The sequence below is a fragment of the Myotis lucifugus genome, unplaced genomic scaffold, assembly GCF_000147115.1.
Source record: "Myotis lucifugus unplaced genomic scaffold, Myoluc2.0 scaffold_44, whole genome shotgun sequence".
Taxonomy (NCBI): domain Eukaryota; kingdom Metazoa; phylum Chordata; class Mammalia; order Chiroptera; family Vespertilionidae; genus Myotis; species Myotis lucifugus.
In genome coordinates this window covers 4,732,145-4,741,980 of record NW_005871092.1, presented here as the reverse complement: position 1 = coordinate 4,741,980, position 9,836 = coordinate 4,732,145, and the positions used below count along the sequence as shown (strand labels likewise).

At 48.5% G+C, this 9,836-nt stretch overlaps 1 protein-coding gene across 12 annotated transcripts in view; it reads right to left on the bottom strand.

Moving 5' to 3' along the window:
- The window catches only part of TCF7L2 (transcription factor 7 like 2), a 188,428-nt gene that overhangs the window by 16,922 nt on the left and 161,670 nt on the right, over positions 1-9,836 (bottom strand). For 10 of the 12 annotated variants that reach the window (XM_014455286.2, XM_014455291.2, XM_014455295.2 and 7 more), the window contains 3 exons: positions 9,327-9,459; positions 6,503-6,605; positions 4,447-4,533 (listed from right to left, as the gene is read on the bottom strand). In XM_014455286.2, coding sequence (XP_014310772.1) covers positions 4,447-4,533; positions 6,503-6,605; positions 9,327-9,459 — 323 coding nt within the window. The remainder of the gene's footprint in view (positions 1-4,446; positions 4,534-6,502; positions 6,606-9,326; positions 9,460-9,836) is intronic. The other 2 variants (XM_014455294.2, XM_023753367.1) reach the window with 2 other exon arrangements.

Below are 9,836 nucleotides of genomic sequence, written 5' to 3'. Positions count from 1 at the left end.
ACACACACAGAGCTTTGAGTTCTGATCTTTATACCCTTTCCTGCTCTAAAATTCTGGGATTCCTAAATTACTTTGACTTAATATATCACCTATGCTATACACACCTATGCACTAACCTTCTAAATGGTTACCAAAAGCGGAAATAAAGACAATAAAGTGTGTGTCGTCTCCTCTGATGCAGCTTATTTCTAGGAAAGTCCTTTGAAACACTGTTTACGCCCTAAAATGGCATTCCCCAACATGCAGACCCGCCAGACCAAGAGCTGATTTCAAAATACTCTTGGCCCATCTGCAAGCTGACACGCGGATCGGACAAACAGCTGTCGCATGTCCTGGCATGCTGGAGTCGCCATGATTTCTATTAGGTCACAAGAACCACCCCTCCTAAAGGAACATATGGTCAGTCCTCAAAGTCATCCATAGTTTCTGAGACTTTAAGCAAAACAACATATAACCAAACCGGTTTTAGCACAGGCTAAGTGATATCAACAAGGGTGAGGTTACCACGGCATCTCATCAACGTGACGCAACAATGGCACTTAAGGAAAAGATGTTCTCTGAGGACCGGCTGCGTCCTACTGGAGAGGGAAGTAGGGCAAGGGGCAGAGGGGGTAGGACCCCCCAAGAAAACAAAATGGCAGGTTTGGGCTCCCAGTTGCCATGGTTATGCAGTGAGCAGAGGGGGGCGCTGTTCAGGCGAAGAGGAACCCGGATCAAGCCCCCGTGGCTTTCTTAATAAATCCCAAGCATAGCGCCATGCAGTGGATGACAGCCAACTCTTTAGGAAGCCAATTCTGGTGGGAGGTGCTAATGAGGGTTTCCCGTGACAGCTTTTCAAAAGGACCCTATGTTTATTCACAAGGTTCTTTCCACAGGTAGATTGTGGAAAATAGTTTTCACTTAAACAAAATAATGTAACACATGGTAAGTTGAAAAATGATGAAAAATTCAAGGACTAACAATCTGCACAGATCAACAGAGAAAATACAGGGGCCCAGAGTCACAGTGGGCACTCCACTCAGAAATTCCAACCCGCCATGGCCCTCTCCCGCTGCCTTTACTAATGTGTCAAAGTTTGGTGTGAACGCCATGATTTAAGAAACAGAATAAGAAAGAAAAGGGAAGAAACACCCTATGAGAGAGAATGAATACCACTGACCATGAGAAAAAGGGAAAAAGGGAAAAACCAACCTCATTTCCTTCTCCTGGAAAAAAATGGGAAGCGAACCCCTTGGGCTGCCCACCAGCACACATGCCTTCCCCAGGCCTGAAGACCTCTGAGTAAACCTAAGTGAAGAATATGTGTTCCTGGAAGCCTTGGGTGAAGGGTGGGGAGTGGCAGCTTTCACCGTGAATGTTAAAGGCTTGACGTTCCTCAAATACATAGGTTCCCTTCCTGCTGAATGAGAATATATGTACAGATGCGAGAGAGAGAGAGAGAGAGAGTGAGAGAGAGAGAGAGAGAGAGGAGGGAGCAAGATAAAAACACATGTGTGTGCACCAAATACCATAGGGAGACACCACAGTTTGAGTACCACAGGAGAAGAAAAATTTCCAGGGCAGCCATGAGAAACAAATACTGCCAAGTTCACATAGATATACACACGCTCATACACCTGAGAAATGTATAGCAGAGACAAGACAGAGTGAGTGTGTGTGTGTGTGTGTGTGTGTGTGTGTGTGGAGTGGGGCGCTATATGCATACCTTCCATAAGAAATTCCTTTCTACAGACAACTGTTTCATGAAATGCAATAAACACCCTAAAAATTCTAAGCAGCTCATTATATGCCCCCGTCTGCTTTTGTGGCTCCGAGCCAGAATCTTAACTTGTTAAGGACAACTAATTTTTGTTTCTGGCTGTCTCAGGGGCCTCTCTCGTACTCACTCTCACTTTACTTCACTGTTGACACGTTTCTGTTAACTGGGTGTCATCTGCCGGCCTTGATTTTATGCACAAGCAGTGGGATGCATTTTCCTGTGCAACAATCCGGCTTTGAGTTGCATTAGGTTTGTCATTATTCTCTCATTTTCCCCCTTGCACTTGTAACATTTCATCTCTTCCTGCCTTATTTTTTGTGAGCCACGGTGCACCCACATTATGGTTTATACATGATCTCGCTCCCTTTGAAGTCGGCGGATTGCAGAGCCCGCGCTCGTCAGGAGAAGAGCCTTGCGCCAATTTAGCAGGCTGAGGGCCCGGAGCTCCAACATCTCAATCTAAAGGGGGTCACAGGGTGGCACAAGTGAGTGTCAGCAAGAGCTGTTTAATTGCCAATCTAGGCTTCTCCATGGTGTTTAAAGTATAATGACCCATCACTTAATTCTGAGGAGTCCTGGCCCCGCTGCTGAATAGAATGAATATCAAAGGGTGTTCTGGAGCAGGGCAAGCTGCCTACATTTCCTATAACTGCCATAAGGATAATGGACCTATACTTCTGTCGCCCCATTACCACAATAATGTATTTAATTTGCTGTATACGCTTTTTAACTAGCTACCTTTCATAAGGCCTACCTGGGGAATCGCCGCGGCCCCCCTTGCACCCGGAGCCCCTAACCTTTCCTCCCACCCTTCCCTTCCTTCCCTCCACCCGCCTCTGCCCACCAATAAATCATCCACTAACCTCCTAATGATAATTCAATCAATAAGCTTAACCCTGATCCCCATCCTACGGTTACTTCCCCGCTTTTAACCCCTGGAATGCACCGAGTACACAAATATGAGAGGCAACCAGGTGCGTCGTGTAACTGCTGGACGGAGAGAGGTTGAGCTGCGGATCCTAAGTCCCCTGGGAGACTCCCCCTTCGTTCCCAGGCTCTGCGAGGCTGTGATGACATTATTGAATGAACACTCTTCCTCCTCTTGCTGGAGAAGAGAACGCACCAGGATTCTCCTGCCTCACCCATGCTGGCATGGCTCTGGACACCGATGTGACTTATCTACAGCACGTGGGAGACAGGTCTTGAGGACGGCCTGACGCTATGGCATCGTTATAGATGTAGGATCTGCTACAGTTGGTTTTCCTTCATGCATGGGATTCCTACTCCCCTTCCCGCCCCCCCCCCGCCCCCACCCAAATCACTGTTCTTGTACGTCGGAGAAGCAGCATCTTGGCCTGCCTGTCCAGTCCTCCCTCTGCCCGTGGGTTCCCGTGTTGGCTACAGAGATTGGGGGAAGAGGCTGGGGTCGGCATCTTGGCCGTGTAATGTATGCTAATTGAATTATGCGCCATCATCAAAATGGATTAGTTGTTGCAGCCCATCAGGAAAGTCTAAACCTCCACCGATTTAATTAACTTGACTGAAAATCAGATGAACAGAAAATAAAACTATCATTAGGAGCAATTAGTGACTGCTTAAACAGACTGCTGCCAACCAGTTTGTAAATAAACTCCCAGTCACAGAAATTAGCCAGAATTAATCAGAGGGAAGGGAGAGGAGGACGGACTAGGAAGATCTAGGTACACACATGTGGGTACGTGTACGCACACTGCATATGTACTTATATGCTTACAGGTACATGAATGTGTACATACACATGGTGTTTCACTTTCAAAGACCTAAAGCTGCACAGGCCAATGTGGCAGCCACCAGCCACATGTGGCTACGAAGGACTTGAAATATGGCCAGTTCAAACTGAGGTGTGCTGTGAGTAGAAAATACACATCAGATTTCAACAGCTAAGTTCAAAAAAGAATGTAAAGTCTCACTCACGCTTGCTTTACAGGGATAACATGTTCAAATGATAGTATTTGACTATACTGGGTTGAAGAAAAGATACCATTAAAAATAACTTCACCTATTTTTTTTAAGTGTTTATTAAATTTGGCTACTAGAAAACTTAAAATTCCATGTGTGACTCACCTTAATAGTAAAATTATCTTCACCCTTTTCTTCCTTACCTAGTACAGGGCACCCGAGAAACAGCACTTCATAAAAGCTCTGCACATTCCAACTACCTCCTCCTGCCTTCTTAAGCTCTTATAAAAAAAGAGTGTTCAACCCGGCCAGTGGGGCTCAGTGGTTGAGCTTCGACCTGTGAACCAGGAGGTCAGAGTTCGATTCCCGGTCAGGGCACATGCTGGGGTTGTGGGCTCGATCCCCTGTAGGGGACATGCAGGAGGCAGCCAATCAATGATTCTCTCTCCTCACTGATGTTTCTCTCTCTCTCTCTCCCTTCCTCTCTGAAATCAATACAAATATATTTTTTAAAAATAGTGTTCAATTGACGGACTCAAAAATTTCACCTCAAGATTTCACCATCACCCACTTAGGAAGTTCAGGATAATGTTTCAGTCTTTTCTAGGAAGAAATCCAAATGCTAGATGGGTCTTATGCCATCAGAGCCTCCAGCTGCAGCAGGCCCTGGGTGGCCTGGGAGCAGCCTAGACAACTCTCTGAGAAGTCACCCCTGGCCTTGGTTGAAGGCCGCCGCTCTGGGAACTCACCTGGACATGGAAGCGTTGACAGTCAGAGCTGTGGGGTAGGGGTGGCGGAATCCTCCTGTCGTGATTGGGTACACTGGCTGGCCTTGCCTACAAAGAGGGGGGTACAGAGTGAGAGAGTGCCACCAAGGATGGGGGTGGGGGAAAGGAAGAGAAGAAAAAGGAGAAGTTCTCTCTGCACAGTAAGCTTTATTCTCATTTGATCAGAACAAAAATCTTGGGGATTGTACAGGAAGGATCAAAGGGAAGAAACACAGAACAATTTGAATGCCATAAATCTGATAGGAATGGCTAATTAAATTTTATAACCTCTGCTTATGTCAATAGAGACCCTCTCCCCAAGCTGAAACTAGGTGTTTTGTTGTAATAATTAAAGGCGAAGTCTCGCTTGCTTTAATGGAGCCATCACACTAATTGAGGGCTACACATCCAAAGGAAAACAATAATGAATGTAAATTTATACCAAAATAAAGTACAGTGAATCAAAGGACTTCAGTTGCGCTTTGGGCCTCTTTCGGTATTTAGATCTCGGTGAGAAAACATTAAATTAACAGAGCTTAATTTGTAGCCTTTTGTCAAATTAACAAGTGTTGACAAGAGTTACCGGGGGGAGAGTCCCCAAGAAGAATTGTGGGTAACCAATAGACAATCACACCTCATTACAATAATTAAAAAATACAGCAACATGCAAAATAGCATCCTCATGAAAGACACACAACTTTTTCTGACAGAGGATTGTCTGAGTTGGCTATTCCTTTTTATCCTAGCCTTCAAATATCTTCCCATCAGCTGAACGGGGCCAGGCATGACTGAGAACTATTGGAGGAATGGCCCACAATCTACTGAAGAAGAAATAGGGTAGGAGCTCACGTTCGTGGTCCATGTCTACCTTCCCAAACAAAAGTAAGGAGAAAACAATAAACAGAAACCATGCTCAGGGTTGGTCCTCAGTGAAGCTACTACATAGTACAAGCTTTTTAAAAAAAAACCTGTAGAATCTGTTCAACTTGAGGAATAAGGGTAGAATGGGGGTGGGAAGTGGGAAACCACTCCAAAATCCTATCTTCTTTAAGGTTATGAAAGGCCCTGTTCCCAAGACCCAACCTTGAGCGTTTCATCACGATTTATTCTTAAGATTCAATAAATTGCCCTGTGTTTTCTAAACAGTAGAGATCAGACACATCACGTAAGCATGCAGAGAAATATACACAGAACCGTGCAATCACAAAACATGCGTTACATGCTTGCACACACAGTAGGCTTATGCACCCCAGGCCTTTCTACTCTGGGATTTTAGAACCCACTTTTTAAAGCTGTCTGAGGAAGGCTGATGGGTGGTACTGTGAAAGTAAAATGGGGTGATTGGAAGATAAACTGTCAACGGCAGTTTGATGACCTGGGCACTGCGGGAGCTGGGGCTGACATGGGGCAGGCCCCACAGGCTGAGAGACACGAGCTGCCCCGCCCCCACCCCTTATAATCAGCATTTAACATGTATGATCTAGAGAGATGCTGGCTAAATAGCATGGAGCTTCTCAAGAGATAAAACTTTCCACTATTGGTGTCAACCTTGAGAGTCATGGCGGGATGGAGCTGGTTGGGGGAGAGCATAGCCCCACCCCCATTCCCACCCCTGGATTCCCAAACTGGGTTCCGCCTGTTGTCCCTCTGCTGCTGCCTCAATCCGATGACAAGGCTCCCAACTGGACTGCCACCAGCAGAAGAGCTGTGATCAACTTCATTGGGTAGAAGCCCTCAGCGCCTTCTACGTTTCCCTAAGTACCTGAAGGGCACCTTTGGTCACAGACACGAACCCAGAGCCTTTGGGACCATGGGCTCAGAATGCTAAGTATCAAAACCCCTTTTCCTACACAATCTACCGAATGGCTACTGACCTGCCCTTGCCCCCACAGCGCATCTCAGCAAGCATCTTCCCCACGCCCCTCACTGGCCCTCCTCACCAACCTGTCCTCTAAAACACACACATTCATGCACAGAAGAAATAAGAAGCATGCCCATGCAAGAAACAAAAAGTAAATTAAAAAATGGAACTCCTTACTGTGGTACTAACCATCCTAGCGGATGGGGGATTTGTCCTACGGTGCCGGGAGATAGTGGGTAATATGGAGATATATCTGGAGGGTGCGGAGGCCGTGGGATTCCTGGGAAAAGAAGCAGCATTTTAGGTACAAAGGAGGGAGAGAAGGAAAGAGGAACAATCTAGAGATGGGAATAGGAAAAGGGCAAAGAGAGGTACATCTTCTGTAATCTTAGCACGAGGTTCTTTTTCTGATTATAAGCATAGGAGTTGTTGGTAAGTTTCCTCTTATTATCCCTCTACCCCCAGTTTGAAAAGTTGCTCTAGCTCATTCTAGATGGATCGATACACTAGGTTAATGCAGACAGACTCAGAAATACCATCTTCGGGATTTCTATCTCATCCGACTGGTGTGATTTAAATTTTTTTTAAAAAATCTAAAAGGCAGTGGCCCATAGTGAGTGATCAACTAGGTAATATTAATTCCTCTTGCCCTCATGACTTGTCCCTTCACTCCCTTGAATTCAAACGACTTACCTGCATGATTCTAGTTTCTGCTATACTTCGTGAGCTATGGCTTTTGACTTCTTTCAAAAAAGTTAATTCCTCTAGAATGTCCCCACCACAGCCTAGAAGATGAGCTATAGGGGGAAACCAACTGCCCTGGCATCTTAGCCAAGGGAAATCCTAAACTGAACAGACAAGGAGACCTGGTGCACTCAGTGTAGAGATGGACAGGGAGCCGTGGGAGGCCTGGTACACTCAGTGTAGAGATGGACAGGGAGACCTGGTACACTCAATGTAGAGGCGGACAGGGAGACCTGGTACACTCAGTGTAGAGGTGGACAGGGAGATCTGGTACACGCAGTGTAGAGACGGGCAGGGAGACCTGGTGCACTCAGTGTAGAGATGGACAGGGAGACCTGGTACACTCAGTGTAGAGGTGGACAGGGAGATCTGGTACACGCAGTGTAGAGACGGGCAGGGAGACCTGGTGCACTCAGTGTAGAGATGGACAGGGAGGCCTGGTACACTCAGTGTAGAGGCGGACAGGGAGATCTGGTGCACTCAGTGTAGAGGCGGACAGGGAGATCTGGTACACTCAGTGTAGAGGCGGACAGGGAGACCTGGTGCACTCAGTGTAGAGGCGGACAGGGAGATCTGGTGCACTCAGTGTAGAGATGGACAGGGAGATCTGGTACACTCAGTGTAGAGGCAGACAGGGAACTCTGGTACACTCAGTGTAGAGGCGGACAGGGAGCCGTGGGAGATCTGGTGCACTCAGTGTAGAGACAGATCCTAGGCTAAAGGACAGGCACAGGTGTGAGTTAGGCCCGCCTGCTGGCTGCGTGCTGCTGAGTCCCAGGGGCTGAGGCCTGCCCGGGCTGACCCCTGCGGGTGCAAGCCATGGGAGCGCTTCTGGATTCCACGGGAGAGCATCCTGCCATCAATTCCTAGGAAGCAAGCCACTGGGAGCGACTCTGACCCCGAGGAGCCGAGCTCGCCGCTGAAGGGCGGAGCCCAGGAACAACACCACAGAACTCACACAACCCTGAAGGGAATGAGAACCGCGTGTTCGTGGGTGAAAACTATTTATTCTTTTTTTAATTCATTCAGGAAGCTTTTAATCTGTAAATTAAGTCTCCCTGGGTGACGTTTTCATGCAGACGTGGCTTTCTCTCTATTACAAAAACCAAACAGATTAGCTGGGCTTGGACCCTACACCAAGCCATTCGCACACTTGAAAGAATGTTCGCAGAGGAAAAGTAAACAGTCCGCAGACGTTAATCATATGTTTTACGATAAGCATTTAAAAGCTATTCCCTGTACTACCATTATTTAAATGAGCCGTTGATGCTGCCATTCACTCCCGGGCGGCTGGCGGCCTCCTCTAGCTGCGCAGCCAGGCCCGGCCCCACCGGCACAAAGCGGGCACAGAGTTGGTGAAACCAGCTCATGTGTGGCTCCATTCAGGGGCAGCGAAGGCCGCTGAGCGGGCCATCTACCTCTGCCCGACACCAGACAATTCCCTGACAGAGGGACACAAACAGCCATTTAAAACCCATCCCTCTAGCTGACTAGGTGGGAAGGGAAACCCCAGCCAGCAAGATACACCCTGGCCTTAGCTTCCTCCCAAGACCACGCCACCAGGAGCTCCGGCTAATCTGCTTGTTTTAAATCTTGTAGCTTCTCTCTCTCTCCCCTTTGGGCAAAAGCAGGGGCGGAAAGGGGGGAACAAGGCCAAAGATAAGATGGAAACGTCTTTCTGAGATCCTATTGGTTGTTGTACGAGGCCACGAAGAAACCCTGGGGGCTCGGTTTTCACATCTGTAAAATGGGCTTGTTAATGCCCAGGATGTTATAGGGGAGGAAGATGCCAAATCAACAAGCACGGAGAATGCGGAGCCCAGCAATGTGGTTTCTTGAGGCTGCACCGAAGTCATCAAGTGACTGGGGTCCCTTAGGCACCAGGGGACCAGGGCTTCGGGGAGCCATGCACTGGGGCTCCCAAGGACCTCAGGAGGAGCCCATGAGATGCCTCCAGAACCATTACTGCCTCCAGGTCTGTCTGAGGCTCTAGGAGTTGTAAGCTCTTCTGGAAAAACACCGAGTGACTCGCAGCCAGGTTCCTAAGGCGGCCCCTGCCCAGGTACCCGGAGCTCTGGAGAGACTTCCCGAAGAGAGAACAGTCCCCCGCAGGCTCTGGCTCCCCATCTTCCTTTTCAACACCCAGGAGAGGGAAAGGAGCCCCCCCCCACACCCCCACCAGTCCCACCCTTCATGCCTCCCAGCAGGTCCTGTGAGGGCCCCGGGACCAGCACGCCCTCTTGAGCACACGGCCTACCTGTTTTGGGGTCTACGTCAGCTGGTAAGTGTGGAGGCGGGTTTCCCGGGGTGAAGTGTTCGTTGCTGTATGTGATAAGAGGCGTGAGAGGGTGGACATGGTGAGGGTGCTGCACCACGGGCACTTTGTTCGACTGCGGGAGGAGAGGAACAGAGAGAGGCGCCATCAGGCTGGGTCCCCGCAGCACAGAGCCCTGGGCTCCCCAGCCACACCCTCCCACCCGGACTTCATCAGATGCACTCAATTCCGCCCTCGGCCCTGGCCCCGTCCATGCATCAAAAATAACAGTTACAAGACAGCGCTCTGGGTAGGTATACTTCTGTTTTTACCTGCCCACTGAGCTTGGCTTTTAAAATACCTTCTCCACCACCACCCCATCATGGAGCCCGAGAGTTGGCACTTTTCCCATCAGCAGGTACAACGGAAGTGGGTACTCTAATCTCCCAGGCATACTGCATCCGTGTGTGTGTGTGTGTGTGTGTGTGTGTGTGTGGCTAGGAAAACCTTCAG